Source organism: Pisolithus orientalis (genome assembly GCF_024613125.1).
Source record: "Pisolithus orientalis strain OTSU chromosome Unknown F5J12scaffold_17, whole genome shotgun sequence".
NCBI lineage: Eukaryota > Fungi > Basidiomycota > Agaricomycetes > Boletales > Pisolithaceae > Pisolithus > Pisolithus orientalis.
This window is the reverse complement of record NW_026260798.1, coordinates 280,832-299,378: the sequence shown is the minus strand read 5'-3', so window position 1 is coordinate 299,378 and position 18,547 is coordinate 280,832. Positions and strand designations below refer to the sequence as shown.

The 18,547-nt window shown below is 51.0% G+C and overlaps 9 protein-coding genes across 9 annotated transcripts; 3 read left to right on the top strand and 6 right to left on the bottom strand.

Annotated features, from left to right (window-relative positions):
- Positions 1-1,229: 1,229 nt before the first annotated feature.
- F5J12DRAFT_893500 (uncharacterized protein) lies at positions 1,230-2,008 on the bottom strand (the record flags this gene model as incomplete). The annotated part of the gene is made up of 3 exons (XM_051747662.1): positions 1,230-1,475; positions 1,533-1,766; positions 1,835-2,008. 3 exons carry the CDS (start codon positions 2,006-2,008, stop codon positions 1,230-1,232), a joined length of 654 nt encoding a protein of 217 aa, XP_051599158.1.
- Positions 2,009-2,150: 142 nt separating this feature from the next.
- On the bottom strand, positions 2,151-3,265 carry F5J12DRAFT_836666 (Triosephosphate isomerase). Its single transcript, XM_051745984.1, has 6 exons — positions 3,074-3,265; positions 2,901-3,024; positions 2,807-2,850; positions 2,554-2,752; positions 2,316-2,503; positions 2,151-2,265 (listed from the first exon to the last, which is right to left on the bottom strand). The coding sequence occupies exons 1-6, from the start codon at positions 3,183-3,185 to the stop codon at positions 2,177-2,179; spliced, it is 756 nt and encodes a 251-aa protein (XP_051599157.1). The 5' UTR covers positions 3,186-3,265; the 3' UTR covers positions 2,151-2,176.
- A 4,085-nt stretch (positions 3,266-7,350) lies between these two features.
- On the top strand, positions 7,351-8,875 carry F5J12DRAFT_143747 (uncharacterized protein). The gene is made up of 2 exons (XM_051738127.1): positions 7,351-8,377; positions 8,440-8,875. The coding sequence occupies exons 1-2, from the start codon at positions 7,469-7,471 to the stop codon at positions 8,704-8,706; spliced, it is 1,176 nt and encodes a 391-aa protein (XP_051599156.1). The 5' UTR covers positions 7,351-7,468; the 3' UTR covers positions 8,707-8,875.
- F5J12DRAFT_143607 (uncharacterized protein) lies at positions 8,851-9,861 on the top strand. Its single transcript, XM_051738125.1, has 2 exons — positions 8,851-8,975; positions 9,159-9,861. The coding sequence occupies exon 2, from the start codon at positions 9,177-9,179 to the stop codon at positions 9,777-9,779; it is 603 nt and encodes a 200-aa protein (XP_051599155.1). The 5' UTR covers positions 8,851-8,975; positions 9,159-9,176; the 3' UTR covers positions 9,780-9,861.
- Positions 9,862-10,694: 833 nt separating this feature from the next.
- Positions 10,695-11,888, bottom strand: F5J12DRAFT_143511 (uncharacterized protein). Its single transcript, XM_051738124.1, has 4 exons — positions 11,729-11,888; positions 11,604-11,666; positions 10,979-11,550; positions 10,695-10,919 (listed from the first exon to the last, which is right to left on the bottom strand). Exons 3-4 carry the CDS (start codon positions 11,421-11,423, stop codon positions 10,759-10,761), a joined length of 606 nt encoding a protein of 201 aa, XP_051599154.1. The 5' UTR covers positions 11,424-11,550; positions 11,604-11,666; positions 11,729-11,888; the 3' UTR covers positions 10,695-10,758.
- Positions 11,889-12,564: 676 nt separating this feature from the next.
- On the bottom strand, positions 12,565-14,124 carry F5J12DRAFT_143693 (ribonuclease H-like domain-containing protein). The gene is made up of 2 exons (XM_051738126.1): positions 12,864-14,124; positions 12,565-12,811 (listed from the first exon to the last, which is right to left on the bottom strand). Exons 1-2 carry the CDS (start codon positions 13,898-13,900, stop codon positions 12,712-12,714), a joined length of 1,137 nt encoding a protein of 378 aa, XP_051599153.1. The 5' UTR covers positions 13,901-14,124; the 3' UTR covers positions 12,565-12,711.
- A 1,491-nt stretch (positions 14,125-15,615) lies between these two features.
- Positions 15,616-16,758, bottom strand: F5J12DRAFT_722265 (ribonuclease H-like domain-containing protein; the record flags this gene model as incomplete). The annotated part of the gene is made up of 2 exons (XM_051741360.1): positions 15,616-16,154; positions 16,218-16,758. The coding sequence occupies 2 exons, from the start codon at positions 16,756-16,758 to the stop codon at positions 15,616-15,618; spliced, it is 1,080 nt and encodes a 359-aa protein (XP_051599152.1).
- Positions 16,759-16,924: 166 nt separating this feature from the next.
- On the bottom strand, positions 16,925-17,337 carry F5J12DRAFT_722366 (Sec61beta family-domain-containing protein; the record flags this gene model as incomplete). Its single annotated transcript, XM_051741369.1, has 3 exons — positions 16,925-17,021; positions 17,082-17,198; positions 17,264-17,337. Coding segments are annotated over 3 exons (288 nt in total), but the record flags the coding sequence as incomplete, so codon positions are not given.
- On the top strand, positions 17,082-18,536 carry F5J12DRAFT_743629 (VAMP synaptobrevin-like protein). The gene is made up of 5 exons (XM_051742051.1): positions 17,082-17,523; positions 17,578-17,653; positions 17,715-17,847; positions 17,905-17,944; positions 17,999-18,536. Exons 1-5 carry the CDS (start codon positions 17,515-17,517, stop codon positions 18,410-18,412), a joined length of 672 nt encoding a protein of 223 aa, XP_051599150.1. The 5' UTR covers positions 17,082-17,514; the 3' UTR covers positions 18,413-18,536.
- The last annotated feature ends 11 nt before the right edge of the window (positions 18,537-18,547 follow it).

Below are 18,547 nucleotides of genomic sequence, written 5' to 3'. Positions count from 1 at the left end.
CTCAGTTAGCACCAAATTCTTGAACGATTCGTCATTCCTCATCATGGTTGCTGTTGTCATAATCACGGTGTACATTAGTGGGAACACGATGGTGTTGATTGTGGGGCAATCTCGCCGAAGTTCGTACTCAGTGGAATCCCATCTTCTCAACAGATGGCCCTCATTGTTTCAATGTTATGTGTACCCAATCCGTAGTAGTTTGTTTCTCAGGTACATTACAGCGGTTTTTTTTTCCAAAATCCTTCTCTGGTTCCGGCAGAGTAAAGCATCATATAGTCGAATCCGACATCTCCCACTGGAGTCACTTGTCCATTGACGAACATGGATGGAAGGCCACCGCGACCTAATTAGATACCAACACTGAGCGCTGAGCGCGTGTTGAGCACGTGATGCTATGTAAACGTTTAATAGATCTGCCATTTTTGACTTTTGGATTCATATACCAGTCTGTCCCTAAGTTGGTTTCTTTATGATTATCTCATACTAACCATCTCGTTTTCCCTCTATTTGTTTAGTGCTTTCTGCCGAAGACCTCGAGGGCTGCATTCGCCTTGCTAGGAGCTACGAGGAGGCTCAGAGCTCTGTTGATGGCAAGGATGCTACTATCTCCCCGCCAGCGTCGACCTTCTCCTTGGGAAGTACTGCATTCAGTTCCTACACCCCTGATCCGCACGCTGTCTCCAAGGTGGAGGCTCAGTCCTACTATGCCCTAGGGTAAAGAAGAGGGCGAGGCCAAGGAACCGGTCGTCGGTGCTGTCACCATTTGGATTGGCGTCTTCCCCAAGTCTACCTCCAGTACGGCTGCCCACGACGCTGCTCAGATCACCGACGTCGACTTCGACTTCCGCGAGTCCTTCTACACGTGCGAGGTCGGTCCCCAGCTTCTCGAACCCATCGGTGACCTGGACCCACTCGTCGACGTTGTTAGTCTGCTCAGGGGACGATGGCCCTCTACCTCACCGAAGGTGGTGGCAGCGATAGGCTCTTGAGCCTTTCGTGCTGTCACGTCCTCATCGGATCCAAGGATGGGGAGTTGAACGGTGGGATACAGTTGCGGTTGCGGCTGTGGTTGCAGTGGTTGTGGTTCTGAAGTGTCAGTTCGAGGAGGCAACGACGACAGTGGTAGCAACTGGGCCTACGCCTGAACCTGTGGCAGAATCAGATGAGTTGGCAGCACTACCAACGAAGATGACTGTCCTCCAGGCACATGCACATCATGAGGGCCACCATCACCATCTGCAACAATCCCATTCACTTCGCAATGATGGTGATGTGCCGAACGAAGGTGTATGCTCCAAGAACCTGACATCCAGTTCCGCAAGGTCCCGGCATTCTACCAAAGAGCCGAACACATCTACAAGGCCGAAATTATGCAAGGAAAGCGATAGAAGGCATCCAAGCATCTTCTCAGAAGTGGCCGGATTGATGAGAAATACACTGCAGGCGTCCGAAAGGACATGATACCCGACGAATTCCTACAGTCCATTGTATGAGCAGAAGCCGGGGGTGCAGTGGGCGTGGATCTACCTCACCTCAAAGAAGTCCAAATTGTCTTCGTGTCCATCCAAGGCCTCGGAAGCGACCATAAACGCCCACTGCATGCACTCGAGAATATCCTGGGCGTGATACGAACTTGACAACCCAGTAGACGTGGAGGCGGAAAGAGTTGAAAGGATACGTATGAAAGCAGGAAAGCCATCCAACTCGCAAAACACGTCCAAAACATGACGATTCTTGTTCATCAATTCGTATATGCGTCGTAATGTCTACAAAGGTTCAACCCAACTGGGAGACACGACTGAATAGTGTAAGGCCTCGCCGTAATTTTGCCGACAGTGAGCTCGGCTGCTTTGAGCTGTTCCACTGCATCTTTCATCTGTTCCGAGCAGGGGCTCAATGGCGGTACTTGGGCTTGATGGATGTACTCCGTGTCAGGGCCTCGTGCTTGCATAGTCTCGCGAGTAAGCTCCCGAATATTCCGCAGAGGTAATAGCAGTGATCTCAACATGGTCCGTCAATGATCATCCCAGTTCAGTCGTCGGACACCCTCAGCGCGTAAGACGGCGACAACAGAGAGTAGCGTACAATGGCAAACCAAGTCTGGATGGCGGGATGGCAGTCTCCGTTACATAAGCAATTACACAAGAAAAACTTGTACATATTCACGGACTACAGTCTAGTTTCTCTTCACATTGATGATGTCCACAAACTCTGGCTTCAACGATGCCCCACCGACGAGGAATCCGTCTACATCAATCTGAGTAGCTGTATCTACGTGAGCTAAAGACCGGTCTGAGACGATTCACTATACTTACACAACTCCTTGCAGTTGGACGCTGTGACGCTCCCACCGTATATGATCCTCGTGTTCTCGGAAACAGCAGCAGACACGGCGGTTGACAAATAATGACGAATGTGGGCGTGAACCTCCTGAGCCTGAGCGGCAGTAGCGACTCTCCCTGTGCCTATTGCCCACACTGGCTCATAAGCGATCACGACTCGGCTACGTGTCGTTAGCACTGTAGAAAATGACGAGCGCAAGAAGGAACTAACTCCCAGTCTCTTTCGTTCAGAACGGTAACAACTGCCCGCAGCTGGCTCTCGACGACCTGAGTAGTCTTCTCCGCCTCACGTTCCTGCAAGGTCTCTCCGACACAAAGGATGACCGATAGACTTCCATCTAGGGCGGCTTTCGTTTTCTGGGCGACTAACTCTGACGATTCATGGAAGAGAGTTCGGCGTTCGGAATGGCCTGTGTACGAACTGGCGTTAAACGGCATGGCGTGGCTGGAGAACTAACCCTTACCAATGATCACGTAGGGAACACCGGCATCAGCGAGCTGTGCAGAGCTAAGAGTATTTGAAACACGAGTACGCTGCAGCGAAGTGCTCCGTCTTACCTGATCTCGCCGGTATACGCTCCGGATGTTTTGCAGTAGCAGTTCTGAGCGGAAACTTTGATGTCGTCCCTCACGATATCCTTCAGGGGAAGGAGGTACAGCGATGGAGGGGCGATGACGACCTCTGCACAATTTGCTATCTCATCTATTTCAAGAGTTGGGTGGCTACGCACCAGTGTTGGGGTCTAGATCGGCGGCATTCAGCTCGTTGGCGATGATCTTCTTCTGTGCCCGAGAAATCGGGTTCATCTTGAAGTTTCCACCGACAAAGAATTGACGAGGCATGGCTGTTGGCTTACTCTGAAAGTAGAACGGAGTGGTCGAAGCATCCGAAGCTTTTTCGATGGCAGTGGTAGGGCTTTTGAGGGAGTCGTCCCAGGGTAGTTCGGATATCGCGGACGTTGACCGTTGATAGGGGTTTGGATAGAGTGCAGACTAGCTTCTTCTGTTGCCGACACGTTCGTGCTGTGCCTGTCTCTCTCAATGCCAGTGGCGCTCATATACAAGGCGGCATTGCGGCTGCGATAACGATAATGTGGTACGTATTGAGGCAGCTTGCCAGGCGTCCCAGTCAGGGCTCAGGATTTTACTATCAGGAATGACATCAACTTCTCCATATCAAGAGCACTATTACATGAAGCTGACATCCCGTTACCAACAGCGCTCAAGCCCGACGGCCCATGCGGAACTCAATATAGCGGCCGCGTGCAGACTGAGCTAGCCCAGCTCGAGAAGCTTTTGCCAGGCGGTAGTACGGCCATGAAGGACCAGAAATCAATGTCGATGTGATCATCTTAGGCAGGACCCCTTGCAATCGATGGTCTTCGTGCTATGTGGACATCCAAGTTGCTTCCTTCTCCGGTTCACGAGGAGAGGAAAGCAAACGAAATTTCGGTAATTCGTCGGCTGAGGCGGAACTTGGCTAGCGTACCATGACGGTGGAGGTGTGATCCACTCCCAACCCTGAAGTTGCAGTAGCGATGGACCTCTGAAGGCCACAATCCGGATCAATGCTGGATCACATGACCCGCGGTTCTGGACGTTCTTCGACCGCGAACCGTTGGCACAATTCCCGTATGTCTAAAGTTCGATATTCCTAGTTAGCAGACATACCGGAAGTGCTGAACAACGTGGGATTTTTTTCTGTTGTGGGCGTTCTCAGCGATATGAATGAAGAGCGGGGTCCTCCCACCGGCACATAGCCCCACACTCAAACGTTTGAAAATCAGGGACAAATCGGGCACGCTCACCATTCTCGAGTTGGCTTACTCACAAGTGCGTTACTGATTTCTACCAAGGATCAACTGTATTCCCGTTCTTTGGTGGTACTGATGACCATGGTACATTATATTTGTACGGAACAGCACCCTCACTTTCCACTCCTTGGCAGCCTCGCACTCGACAACACACCTTCCGAAGTGTTGTCAGGAGCGCTATGATAGCACCAAACCTCGAACACGGTTGCTTCATGAGTGTTGATTCCAGCTGGGCTGCCTTTGATCTATTTATGCGTCCAAGGTCAGCAATGTCAGTCGTCTTTCGATGTGATCTGGTATTTAGTACGCATTACTGTCGGTGCTGTTTTCTACCACTAGATGCGCCACGTACGGATAGTGGGTGACCGGTGATCTTCCTGTCACAAAAAATTAGACGGGTTCTCTTGGGAGGTCCAAGACGGTCAACTGTAAAACGAGAATGCGACATTGGCACACAAGGATTGAACGGGTGAGATCAAGACTTACTGCTCGATTTGGCCAAGTGTCTGACCCAAACTAGTCTCGGTCAATAGAGTTTTGACCATGCCTTCGTATCAATAAATGAGGTCGTACGAAACAGAAGTTGTGTGATCGCACCAAGGTCCCTCATCGACATCGTCCCTTTTCCCATTTTCATGCATTTATGTGAGGGGGGAATTACTGCCCTTCGAGACCCAAATGTCTAGTGCTCGACGTCCGATGCCCCTATGTTGCGATAGTGACCTATTTTTGACAGAAGGTGGTCTCTGGCACGTGACTTCTGACTGCAAGAGACATCACGTACGTGGTGTACTACGATAGCGTTTCCTTCTTCCTGACTTTTTGTCCTTTTTGCACCGTAGCCCGCTGTGTTTTTCTCAGCTGTCCAATTAGAGGGGCACAGGCGCAAATTCGACAACTTGATATCCGCGGCGGCAGCAGGCCCCGTGCCCTCAGATCTGGCCCATTCCCTTGGAACTGTATTTGACCACATCGAACGCACTTCAAATGAGCTGGACATCGACCGGTACTGCAAACGACAGCGGACGTCGTGATCATTATGTGTGGCGATGGTTTACTCCTCTTGATTATGTTGGATTACTCGCTTCACGGCGTTGTTTATGTGCGGCGTTAAGTGCTGTTAGACACACTGTGAGCAGGGTAGTTTGTTAGTTCATCACACCGACTCTTTGCCCATCATTGATGAGGTTGAGAAAGGAGGTAAAATGTTCTTAACAATAATACTAAAGAACTAAAAACAAACCTACAGGTTTTAGTGTTCACCTACTATCTCTAAGGTATGATCTTTCCGGGCTTTCCTGCTGTATGTCAGGTGACCTATACAATAGCGCAAGTTGGAGGCACGACTGCATTTAAGTTACAGTAAGTACGGCCTGCTCACTGGATACTGACCTCCGATGCTGCGCTGGTGTTGAGGATCGACCAATGCTAACTACGTCAAGAGCAGGTAAGCTGTGCGAAGAATAGGATGTAGCCATGCTGATCAAGCATTGCAGTATGAGGCTATCTTTAGTCTCCAGCAGAAGGCACAGGACGTCCGATGTCACATTGAAGGTGGACTTTTTCCCACTTGTTCAAACGCAAGCCTGTGGCGGGTTCCGGTGTCTGCGGAAGGGTGTAGCAAGCGGCCACACCTGTGATCGTGTAATCCTCCGTTCACCTCGCAAGCATACTTTCCCTACTTCGAAGGGCATTTGTCAGTACTACGTAGGAGCAACTACTAGGTCCGAATTTCCAATGCCCACCATCCTTATCCTGCGTGGAAGGCCCGACATTTGGTGACAGTAAGCTGATTGATCGAACAGCCACTCCCAGGTACTTTTCACTGGCGAAGACTGCCTGTAGTCTTAGTAGACGGTAGCAGAGCATCCCAGTAATGCGAGCAAGGGATGGTGGGCGCCTGATAATACAAACAAGGGGTAGCGCTCGTCTGAATTTTGGTTAGTTGTGGTCTATCGATATGAATTGCTGTATTGTCAAGGCTCTGTGGAATGAGGATTGGCGGGCCCGCTGGTGTTGAAGTCGCCACTTTGATTGTGATTAGCCCACCATCGGAGCTACTAGAAGTCATACAGCAAGGTTCAATATATGGATAGATCAAAACTCCAATGAGCGCTTTTCATTTAGTTGCGGAATAACTCATTTTAGTAAGTATCCAGCATGGGGCGCTTGGTACTCCAGTGCTTCAAGGGCTCAACTTCAATTCACCAGTAGACTGTCAGTACAAAGTAGACAGTAGCAGGCCCAGTAATACGAGCCAGATAATACATTGTTCACTGGCAACGTTCCGAAATTGAAATTAAATAGAAGCGCTCGTTTGAGTTTTGGCATGAACTTGCTGTAACTACGCCCCAGCAGCTGCACTGCACCCAAATCCACCTGAGATCCTGCGCGTCTGGAAGTACTGCACACGTGTAACCATGCTGGACCAATGAACGAACGAAAGAAGTGTACCAGAGATGCAGTGAAGGCTGAATTGAGAACCTTCAGCGCATGAAGGCCTCAACGAGATTGAGCGTCTTTCGATGGCCCCATCAGTATTGCACATTCCAAGCACAAATCAGATTCATCGCAAATGGTAAGGGTTTCAGAAGCTCATTGTATTGGAAGCCGCCCTCAGTGATCAGATGGATCAATACTATTAGATCGATAAGCAAGAACGTAACAGGCTGTATGAGTAACTTGCCATTGGTTCACATGGCTGCGGCATGGAGATCGTTGGGGTTGGAACGTTGCGTTAAGGGTCCAAGCTGATGAATCCCTTCGTGTGATGCATATAAGAGGTCCAACTAAAGACTACCAATCCAACTGATATCGCTACATCTTCACGTATACCTCAAGCATTTGTGGCCTGGTAGTCAGGTGGTCGCCAATTCAATTGCACGATGTATGGATACTATTCACCATTGTCGAGGATGGTTTGGGACTGACACGCGTGGAATTGTGTAGGATACGCCTGATCAACGTAAACGGCTTTCTTGAAAGGGAGAAATTGATTAGAGAGGGGAAGCCAGTGGACAGTCGAACCAAGGTCTTCGAGCCTGGTGATGATGAAGCCACAAAGTATGCGATCATATCCCATCGGTGGATAGAGGGTGCCGAAGTCGACTATCAGGAGATGTACCAAACTTGCAGAGATGAAAGAGGCCAAGCAGAACGAAATTCGTGAGCGCCTTGGCTACAAGAAAATCATCAGAAGCTGTGAGCAAGCTCAGAGGGACGGGTATAAATGGTTGTGGATCGACACTTGCTGTATCAACAAGCCAGACATCTCCGAGCTCTCCAGGTCGATCAAATCCATGTACCGGTGGTATGAAAACTCAAGCGTATGCTACGCTGTACCTCCATGACATTACCGACCTGTCCTTTCCCACTGCAAGTAGCGAGAGGAGGTACCCCGATTCCAAGGGCTGGCCAGTGTGGTTCTCCCGTGGCTGGACCCTACAGGAGATGATAGCCCCAGCGGATGTCCGGTTCTTTAACAAGGACTGGAAGGCCTTAGGTGACAAGAGGACGCTTGCACCTACCTTGTCTCGCATCACTCGAGTCCCACAACATATATTGGCGGATAGGTTCTCCTCCAATAATCGTCCCTGCGCTGCCCAGATCATGTCATGGGCCGCCGATCGGACGACGAGTGAAGTCGAAGACAAAGTGTATTCCCTGTTCGGTCTGCTGGGTGTTAATATCCCAGTAATGTATGGAGAGGGGAAGGAAGCGTTCCGACGTCTTCAGCTGGAGTTCGTCAGCAAGGCGAACGACGGGAGCATTTTTGCATGGGGTTTCCACAGAGACAGTCAGCGGAGTGGCAGCATCCTCGCTGATGACCCAAGCTTCTTCCGTGGTTGTGAAAATATGGAGCTGATAACTCCCGACGAATACCTTCGACACCACAGATTTCAGATGCCCCAGCTCTGGTTGATGCCCTACATACGAAGGGACCGATATGATCCATGGGTCATGACCAATCGTGGCATTCAATGTCGCACATTCCTCCGACCTTGTGTTCACTCCCGCTTACACTTCGAAACCCCGCTCCCGTGCCGTTTCGGCCCATCGGGCCCACCCGTCTCCATCAAACTGGCTTTGTGGAAAGATGATTTCTACAGATATTTTACATCGCCGGAGGAGAAATTTCCTACAAAACCAACTTTACTGCTCGGTGAAGTGTGTTTCGCATATGAAGACTCGCTATTTCGCGATGCCATCCAGAATCCCCACGTGGGTGGACTCTTTCCTGTGCACAAGCCCTACAATATTGACATTGGTATCGCTATTTTTAGAGAGAATTCGGCCCCGTGCATGATATCACAGCGACTCGTATCATGCGGGGTTGCTTCGATCCGCTGGGTGCGGTTTCTGAGCTGGTTTATGATTTTGCGACGAGTCCATTACATACAACAGGGCGAACTGACGCAAGGTTCGGTCTCCAGTGTGAAGACAATAACCCACAGGTTCTTTTAAATGAGAGTTGGCATCCGATCTATACAAACCAGGTGGACCTATGCTTCCCTTTCTTCTATGAGCCGTTTGTCATATTCAAGGTATGAATCCAGACATGCTTGCAGTCATGCACTAGTTTGAGTTTCTGTTGTACTATCACCCATGTACCCGTATAACCACTTTACTCTGTCCTTGTCCACGAGTTTGTAGTACCTGAGCTTCTAAGAATGACGAACGTTGAGCGTTTGAGGTCTCATCTATTCAGAGCACGCGACTGTTGCATTGGAAGTGTTCTCATCTCAACTGCCTTGTCCACGCACGACTCGCTAGCAACATAGAGATATTGCCAGAGAGCAAACAAGACCCAAAACTCAAGGTACGAGGTCCTGACAACGACTTGTGCTCGTGCCCACACTGACGTTCGTCCCCGTCGACCCGATCTACAACGTCGCAATCGTTGTTGATCATCTACATGCTTGCGCAACCGTTGCGGGCCCACCGCACTCGCTGTGCGCTGGGTGAGCCGTACCTTATTCTACGCTCGGATGGCCGTGAACAGCTTTGGTGTGATTAACGCATGGGTGGGCGTCATGAGCCTGTTGCATGGGGGCATGCCGCATCAAACTGGTCGTGTACCCCATGCATGATCGGAGTTGGGACAGGTCGGCGGCGGGCAGTAGGCGGGACCGCGCACTGGGAGCTACTAGCAACAACCCAACAAAGACTTAACATTAACCACCAAGAAATTGTCCCCCCAGCATATAATCCTGGTGCGTGTGTCCTTCACTTCCTTCGTGACATGTCTGCCACCAGCATGGCATCTTCCAAGCTGGACTCAGAGTTCAACGAAGCCTTGCTTGACGTCCGCATCACTTGGCAGCCTAGGTCGTTCGTATCCGCTGTACGCACCGTTACTTCGAGGAGACTGAGGGCTTACGCTCCGGCCCGGTTCACTCAAAGTGGATCCAGAGGATCAATGGTCCCTGCCACAACCTTCGCCCTCTCTTTCCTGCGACTATCTCGGCTGGTGGCTTGTGGAGGTCCGACTGCCCAACTGCCCACCCCTCCCACAGCTTCTGCTCTCCCCACCTTGCGAACGCGATCTGGTCCATCAAGACCTAAACCCGCGAAACATGATCTATCCGGATTTCATGGAGTACTTGGAAATGGAGGGACCTGAACGGGTGATGCCGTGGCTCGCTGCTCGGAATTTCACATCGTGGTGGGGTCGCATGCGCTGGACTTTGTTCAAGCGAGTGGTGGTATCCGCTCTGGTGGGTGGCCAGGTGCTCTGATCGATTCGAAGATCTTCCATGACGTCTTATTGTTCTGGTTGTCTCCAACATGTAGCAGATCGGCTACTTGTGTGATCGCACCAAGATCCCTAATCGACATCGTCCCTTTTCCCATCTGCACACATTTATGTGAGGGAGGAATTACTGTCCTTCAAGAGCCGAACGACTAGTTGCTCGACGTCCGACACCCCTATATTGCGATGGTTACTTATTTTTGACGGAAGGTGGTCTCTAGCACATGACTTTTGACTGCAGGAGTAGTACTGTCGGAAACTCGAAGGACTGTTTGACTGGGCGTCGTCCTCGTCCAGCCACAGCTGTCTGAAAAATAACACTAGTCGTGATGATCCACGTAGGAGGTGTGTCTGCCTGTGCCATCCAAGCCAAGCGTCGTTGAGAGACTCGTTCGGGTCCAAATTCACAGCGTCACCGGTTCCTGTAGCCTCGTCGTCGACCCCCTGTACCACCACCAAATGCGTTCAACATCCCTGCAGAATGCATGCCCACCCCATCCAGCACATTCTCTGGAGGAGTCCCACCGTTGTAAAAGTGTACACGATGCCTCTACACCGGGCCCATCACTGCTCTTTGCACGACATACATCATACAGCGTTACCATGCGACTGGGCTCCTTGAATATGGTACAATGTATACAACAAGAACTGATTATCCGTGGAATACGTTGTGCAGCAACGAATAGGAAGAACTCCGACTCTCTAATCAAGCGCGTGTGGTGATAGATTGTGGCAGCACTTCACCGTGTGCGTCCTAGTGTCTTTGCTCTAACGCTCGTATCTTTCCATCAGCAGCCGGTAGCCAGAAAGGGTTCGTCGAGGGGAAGAGGACCGCAGAGACCGATAAAGGTCAAGGGGAGAGTTCAGAGATCGTCATGAATGCCCGGAACAACGCAGGAACAACGAACGGCGATCTGCATTCCCGTTCGACCTCCTCGAGAGCCTTTTCAGCTCGTACTCGTCTATCCCTTTCCTCTCGCAGCTCTGCCTCCATCTCAACTAGTTGCCTCTCTGCCATGAGATCAGCCTAGTCCGGAACGTATCGCCTAGATACGATAGATAAGACTTACCAGTAGCTGAACTAGTAGTGCGAAGCTGGGAATTTGTGCTACTGGGAGGCCGCGGCTTCCCACTCAGATTCTCCATCTCGTCCAAGAGAACCTCTTCCTTGTCTCGCAACGTCATTTGCTGCCTGCGAATTTCCAACACGTCCCGCCACAGAAGGCGGACCCTCTCTGTCGCCGACTGCCCAGAATTGCTATAATGGACACCACAGCCAAACTCTTCTCCTTCAGCACAGCATCGACGTTCGCCTGCCGCCACCGCCGTCGTAGGATCGACGTCTGCTGCCGCTGTTTGTTGTGGAGAGGACGAATGAAAGGGAGCGCTGTGGTTATGCTGGCGTGGATGACGCGTCGCCGTCGTCGATTCTGATTGGATCGTAGAAAGAATCTTATCGGATATGCTTTCCGGATGTGATTTGGCGGGACTATTACCCTTGGTCTTCAAGAGCATATCGTCCTATGGATATGCCCGTTGTCGTTGGATTATTGTCCAACCGCTGGCGTGTTGAGTAGGTGGGAGAGTCGGGGGTGCTCAAGCGCCTCTTTCGTGGAATCGGAGGGCCCATTGCTTTCGGAGGCTGCGTTGAGTCGGGATGAGGGTGACGATAAAAGAATGATGTTGGCCGCTCACACTGTAGTTGCCAGAGGACACAGCAGGTACAGCAGACGACCCTGGTAGGATAGTGGTTGGCGTCTTGAAAGTGGGGTGTTATAAGTATTGATATTCCTGCACAGGATGACACTTGGAACACATACGCGAACCGGTTGCTGTGTAGCTTTGTTCCCATCGTGGGCGGTAGAAGCGATAATGCGAAACCTGACGCCATTGAACGAGAACGGAGGGGGCAGTGTCAGTTCGCCCACATAATATGATGCATCCATATGCAGGGAGATAAATGGGAAATAAACGGACTAACTTAATGACTTACCCGTCTACAACTAAGAGGGACTCTCTAATGGGCCAAAGAAGGCGGTGTGCGAGTTCAGTTAGAAGTGGTAAACAGACACGTTGCTGCTCCACTGCACTGCATGGTAGATGAAGGACCTACATCAAGAGACTCTCCAGAAGCTGTCTGGACTCGTCGCCACGGCATAACTTTATCCAACGCGAGTATAGCGAATTCTATTCAGAACGAGATATTTTCCCCGTCGATACCATGAGATTGAGTGTGTGCGCGTGCGAACAGGCTGATGCATTAGCCAACCCTGATCTTGTCGAGACCACCGTGAAACTCCACGCACATTTCCAAGGGTTTTACGAGACGTTGGCCAATGCAGGGTTACCCACTTATCTCCTCGACGCCGGATATTCTTCCGAGTAGGGAGATGGACCCTGAGGTGCTCGAGGTCGTCGATAACGACTCTGATGATATCCTTCTTGGGTGGTCTTTCAAACTTGAGAGGGTTGTACTGAATCATGACCTTCAAGCCCTCAGCGGGCATCGAATAGACCATGGATCTTGCGGTATTCATAGCGGGAGAGGATGGAATCATCTTGCCAGGCGGGGCGGGACCCGTGAAACATGGAATCATGATGAACACTCTGTCGGCGTGGAAAACCACTTCGATTAGGGGTTAGTACGGAACCTAAAATTGGTACACATTCGGCTACTGTACATGGTATGGAGGAATACAAGTCGTGCAATATAGCACCATATACTACATACAGTGCACAAGAATCTGAGGCAGCATCTGGGAACACAGAGAGAGCAACATAAGAGGAATCAATTCTGAGAAGACTACATAGCGGCAATACCGGAACGTGAAAACGATGATATCCCACCCTTTAGCAATCCAATAGAGCCAAAGGAGCACAAACGATCACATCTGGGTTTCAACCTAAACACGCCGGTCAGTGCGGGAGAACTTGACAGATTGATCTTGGACCCACCGACAACGACCCAAGAAACGGGAAAATACGCTTCCTTCAATCAAAACTTTGATCTGGCATGTACGGCAGATATCCGACCTTGCCTGAGAATTCTCGGCTTGTGTCCTCACGCTGTAGCAGGATAGCGGCTGCATCCTTTGGCACCCACGACACTGAAATTGGGGTCCAGGAGATTCACTAAGCACGTCCAACGGCAACACTGAACTCTGGCCGAAGACGTCGTCCTTTGCTACGCGACCTTGGTGGAGGAGTGAATATGCATAACGCATGCTCTGAGCCATGAGAAGCGGCTCGTAAGTGGGTGTAACCCACGCTCTCTTCTTGAAATGTTCGTACAACGCCGCAATCAGCTCGATGTCGTGGGCGGCGTATGCCAAGAGTTTAGGGGGGAGGGGTCGATCCAGCCATATGGATGAACCAAGGGCTTTGTGCATGGCGACGACTTGGGCTGGCGAGGGGTAAGTATGCCAAATGTACCACGCCACACAACACCTACGGTCTTTCCCTGTGGCGAGAACTCCAGCTAGGCGAATGCAAGCGTCCATGCCTTGGAGACGATGTACCCCCAAGAAAAGCTCTCGGTTTTGCCTGAGCGCAAGCAGTAGCGCAGGACCACTGCCCCGTGCAAAGCGCTGTATGCGTTGAAAATCTGATTCCCCCCTCACGGCCGTGCGGGCCTGAATCTCAGCCAGTTGGAGATCGACGATACCGGTTAGAGTGATATTATACTCGCTCTGTATCTCGAGGAAGTCATTGCGACAGTCCCACATGACTTTCTTGATTTGTGAGTTGGTGAGGATGGAGAGAAGGGGCGTAAGATGAGACTTGAACGGCCTGAGAGCGAGGACGTCGAATATGAATATGTGTTCTGCCCTCTCAGTGCCGATGCACATGAGGGAGAGGGCACCAGTGAGTGTGCCAATCAGTCTCCCCTCACAGTCGATGATGAGGACAGGGGAAAGTGCAAGAATGCGTGTAGCGGATGCCACGGAGGGCAAGTCGTTGCAAAAAACATACTTCGTTCGGCTATTGTCCATCCCGGCCAGATAACGACGACGAGAGTATACCCAGTCTCTCAAAGACCACAGAGACAGGGACAAGGAGGGGAAGCGCGCGTCCTGCGCCCGCTGCGTTTCATGATATCACGCGGCGAAATGACGTCCCCTACTTACCAAGAACCCTCTGCGCACCCCTGGACGTCACGGGCGCAAACATCATGTGATTCGAGACGTCAGAGAGGTCCAGAAAGATCGGCGTTGGGGATAACGCCAGCACAAAAACAGAAAGACGGAAGAAGAAGGGGAAGGGAGGGGGTGCATAGCGACACAAACATCATTGTCGGAGACGTGGGAGTGAGGTTTATGCGACTTGCTCTGACAAAGCAAGGTAGCTGGTTTAAAACCCCTGCGGTGTTTTGGGTGGGCCATTCATGATTTGGCACTTTCGTTGACTTTTTTTCTGCTTTTCCAGAGCCTGGCCCAAATGTCAAGCACGAGGTATATGTAGGTAAAAACAAGATTCATGGCGCTCATGCGCGACCGTCGATGGCTGTTGCCTAGTCATTGTCGAGCGGCGGTCGCGGTCTGGGTGAAAAGGACGATCCAGGTACGTTCGTGGGTGCACCCGGACTGGATTCGACAACATAGACACGTCGTTGTGCACGAGTAGAGACGATGCGTGATACCCCTCCTTGGCTAGGATGCGAACCAAGCCCTGGTGGCCATGAATAGCGGGCGCGGTCGAGGGCAACATTGGCGAGGGAATCATGACAATGAGAATGTGGAGGACGAGACTAGCGATGACAACAACACTCATATATGATAGTCGCGGCCGAGGGAGTCCTCTGAGGGCTCGATGGTCGACTGCGACATCAAACTCGATTCCAGGTGCCAGGCAGAGTGTGAACTCGAATGTGTGTACACATCGAATAATCCTGTACAAACGCATACAATTCGAAAGTGCGCAGGATTACCTTTCCATCTCCACAGGCCCAATACCCATCCGTTCACCTAAGTGTCCATGGAACCATAGTACAGTGGCTGGCTGATTCATGCATGAGTCGGCGGGTCCGGAGGTGGGTTCGAGTGCTGGGATTGGAATAGGCTCAAATCTGGGTTGTTCCGACGGAGAGAAAAGTGATAACAGTTCCAACGCGGGAAACCGCCGAACGAACACCAGCACGAGCGTGAATGCGGGTGTGACGCCGGAACGCTGACCCAGACCAAAGACAGGTACGCGACGCCTGAATCTGCGAGCGTGACGAGCGTAGTAACTTATACGCATATCGCGAGACACCTATTCTCCACTATAACGCGGGGAAACAAGAGCGGATCAGTTGGCATCTACGTGTATATGACATGTGCTTGGTCTGGCAAAAAAAAATGACCCAGCCAAAACTGTGAGGACAACCATTCTGTAGACCTGATGTTGCACGAACGATGACCTTCAAGCCCTCAGGAGGCATCGAATATACCACAGATGTGCTGTTCACAGTGGCAGAATGGAATGATTGGGGTGGGACGGAACTCGTAGACAACTCGTGGACGGAACCAATTAACCAGATCTACCTCGATTAGGCACGGGACCTAATATTGGCACACTGTCTATTCAGCTACTGTACATGATATGGAATATTACAGGAGCTTCACATGCTACACAGGAAGAGACAGAGACAGAGCGACATAAGAGGAATCAATTCCGAAAAGACTGGTGGTAACACCCCAACGCGGAAACCCAGATATGGTATCTCACCCTACAACAACCCAACAGAGCACAAACGATCACACCTAGAGTCCAATACGCGTGTCAGTGGAAAAGAACATGATAAACTGATTTCAGGGACACTGACAGCCACCCAAATAATAGGATATTTCGTTTCCTTCAACAAAGCTTTGATCTGACAAGTACGACAAATGTTCGACCTCGCCTGAGGCTTCTTGCCTTGTTTCCTAACGCTATAGCAGGATAGCGACTGCATCCGGTGACAGCCATGACACTGGAAATGGGGTCCACGAGATTCGCTGAGTACGTCCAACGGTAACACTGCACACGGCCCAAAGACGTCGTTGTCGGCTACGCGACCTTGGTAGAAGAGTGAATATGCATAGCGCATGCTCTGAGCCACGAGCAGTAGCTCGTTAGCAGACGTAATCCATGAGTTCGTTTTGAAGTGTTCGTACAACATTGCAATCATCTCGATGTCGTGGGCGGCGTATGCTAAGAGATTAGGGGGGAGAGGTCGATCTAGCCATATGGCAGAACCTACGGCTTTGTGCATGGCGACGACTTGGGCTGACGAGGCGGGTAAATAGATTAGCCCCGAGTGTTTGCAGGAGATCACACGACTATACGTACGGTCTTTCCCTGTGGTGGGAAGGTTAGCTTTGCGAATGCAGGCATCCATGCCTTGGAGACGGTGTACTCCCAAGAAAAGCTCTTGGTTCTGCTTGATCGTACGCAGTGGCACGGCACGACTGCCCCATGAAAAACGCTGTATGCGTTGGAAGTCTTTTTCCTTGTTCACAGCCGTGCGGGCCTGAATCTCGGCCAGCTGGAGGTCGAGGATACTGGTCAGCATGACGTCGTATTCGCTCAGTATCTCGAGAAAGTCGTTGCGGCAGTCCCACATGACTTTCTTGACTGCCGAGTTGGCGAGGACGCAGAAGAGGGGCATGAGACGGAACTTGAATGGTTTGAGAGCGAGGACGTCAAACATAAATATGTATTCTGCCTTCTCTGTGCCGATGCACATGAGCGAGAGTGCGCCATCGAGTCCACCGATGTTTCTCCCCTCACAGTCGATGATAAGGACAGGGGAAAGTGCGAGGATGCGTGTAGCGTACGCCACAGAGGGCAAGTCGTTGCAATAAACGTATTTCGTCGGACTACTGTCCATCCCGGCCAGATAAAAAAAGGGAAGACCGATACTCAGACTTTCACAGAAAAAAGGGACATGCTGTGAGGGGGAGCGCGTGTGCAGGTACTGTGAGGTGCCACGCGGCGGAATAGCCCCTATGCAGAATACGGAATCCATACAAAAATATATAAATGGGGAAACACTACTACTTGGTCAGAGACCGTATAATTTTGGCAGAAATATGGAGGAAAAAGATGGAGCCAATGAACGCCAGCGAGAGTATCAAAACCACGTATGGGTCACTGTCGGAGCATGTCAGAAGCGGGGGACTAATCCATTAAGAAAGAAAGAAGACACTCAACACCCTGAGACCCGGCGAATCGTCCGTGTAAAGCTTTAGCATTGTCCCCGAGGATCCACCTGCTCCAGCTGCACGCGTCGAGTTTGGTTTCGCTACCTGACTGCCAGCAGCACGCCGACTGAAAATTATACAGTTGTGTCAGACTCAGAAAGAATGCCGCCATATTGCGAAATACCGACGCACCGAATCTGGGCGCCTGGAGGCTTTGCTACGGCATTGGTCTTTCCGCTTGGACGTGCCGAGCTGTCAGAGTCAGACTAGAAGGAGTTGAGCTGAGGTGTTGGACGCAGGACGGGCTGGGCGACGCACCATGGTTTGCAACTTGGAATGGGTGTGTGTTCAACGGAGGCTAAAAGGTTGTCGTGGAAGGAGCGTGGGAATATTCCGCTGTCGGAATTACCTCAGACGCCGCTCCTTGTCGCTGTCACTCCATCATGTCTTTGGTATGTATCACCGACTTGGGCAAAGGGAACGTGCTAATCAAGCCATTCGGACAGTTGCACGCCCTCGTCGCACGGGGCTCCGTCGTTCTTGCAGAGCACCAAGTTCCAAGCCAACGGGACTTCTCACATGGTACGCACGTCTCTCAATTCATGCCAATCTTGGTGTGATTCACATTTCTATTTCCTACCAGCAACACAGACGATCCTATCTAAAATACCTCCCAATGACAGCAAACTCTCTTATGCTTGGGAACAATACCTCTTTCACTACATCTCAGAAGGTGGTTTTGTCTACCTCGTCATGGCAGACGACTCCGTGGGACGGTATGTACCCGACCCACTTTGTATTTGTCCTTGATTTCTCATACTTCTGTGATATAGAAAACTGCCATTTGCATTCCTCGCTGATCTACAGCGCAAGGTGCGTCCCCTACCTTTGGGTCTCTTCGCACTCCTCATAACCGTTCATTCACAGTTCCTCGAACTTCCTTCCTCTTCTGCTGCAGTCCTGAGTTCTACGCCCGCATATGGCCTCCAAGGCACCTTCTCACCCGTCATTGCCTCACTCATGCACACTTACAACACTGCTCCCCCACAAGACGAAATCGCACGCGCCCAGGCCGAACTCAATCAAGTCAAAGATATCATGGTCCAGAACGTCGAACAAATTCTCAGTAGAGGCGAACGCATCGAACTTCTCGTTGACAAGACCGATACCATGGCGCACCAGGCGACGGCCTTCCGTCGCGGAGCACGTACAGCCCGAAGACAGATGTGGTGGAAGAATAGCAAAACCCTGGCCCTGTCCGTTGTCGTCGTGCTACTTCTTCTCTATCTTATTATAGCCCAGTTCTGTGGAGCCGCTTTACAGTGTGGGGTTGCTTCCTGATGCATCTTGTCACGTCCCCCCATTTCGTGTACGATCGATTACCTTTTCTTGCAGCACACTGCCTGTGTAGCATTTCTTGTATATATATGGTCGTGTATTTCATGCACACAGCATAACTGATCGTCATCGATTGAG

Excerpts from the sequence above, each read along its gene's own strand:
- F5J12DRAFT_143693 (XM_051738126.1), bottom strand. The coding sequence starts at position 13,900 with ATGGACAATAGCCGAACGAAGTATGTTTTTTGCAACGACTTGCCCTCC. Across the intron at positions 12,812-12,863 it reads CGTTTCTTGGGTCGTTGTCG|GTTGAAACCCAGATGTGATC; the intron begins GTGGGTCCAAGA and ends CGGCGTGTTTAG.
- F5J12DRAFT_143747 (XM_051738127.1), top strand. The coding sequence starts at position 7,469 with ATGAAAACTCAAGCGTATGCTACGCTGTACCTCCATGACATTACCGAC. Across the intron at positions 8,378-8,439 it reads ATGCCATCCAGAATCCCCAC|AGAGAATTCGGCCCCGTGCA; the intron begins GTGGGTGGACTC and ends CGCTATTTTTAG.
- F5J12DRAFT_143607 (XM_051738125.1), top strand. The coding sequence starts at position 9,177 with ATGGGTGGGCGTCATGAGCCTGTTGCATGGGGGCATGCCGCATCAAAC.
- F5J12DRAFT_143511 (XM_051738124.1), bottom strand. The coding sequence starts at position 11,423 with ATGCTCTTGAAGACCAAGGGTAATAGTCCCGCCAAATCACATCCGGAA. Across the intron at positions 10,920-10,978 it reads CACTACTAGTTCAGCTACTG|AGAGGCAACTAGTTGAGATG; the intron begins GTAAGTCTTATC and ends ATCTCATGGCAG.
- F5J12DRAFT_743629 (XM_051742051.1), top strand. Across the intron at positions 17,848-17,904 it reads GCAGACGACTCCGTGGGACG|AAAACTGCCATTTGCATTCC; the intron begins GTATGTACCCGA and ends TCTGTGATATAG. Across the intron at positions 17,945-17,998 it reads TCGCTGATCTACAGCGCAAG|TTCCTCGAACTTCCTTCCTC; the intron begins GTGCGTCCCCTA and ends GTTCATTCACAG.
- F5J12DRAFT_836666 (XM_051745984.1), bottom strand. The coding sequence starts at position 3,185 with ATGCCTCGTCAATTCTTTGTCGGTGGAAACTTCAAGATGAACCCGATT. Across the intron at positions 3,025-3,073 it reads CGATCTAGACCCCAACACTG|AGGTCGTCATCGCCCCTCCA; the intron begins GTGCGTAGCCAC and ends CAAATTGTGCAG. Across the intron at positions 2,851-2,900 it reads GCGTATACCGGCGAGATCAG|CTCTGCACAGCTCGCTGATG; the intron begins GTAAGACGGAGC and ends AAATACTCTTAG.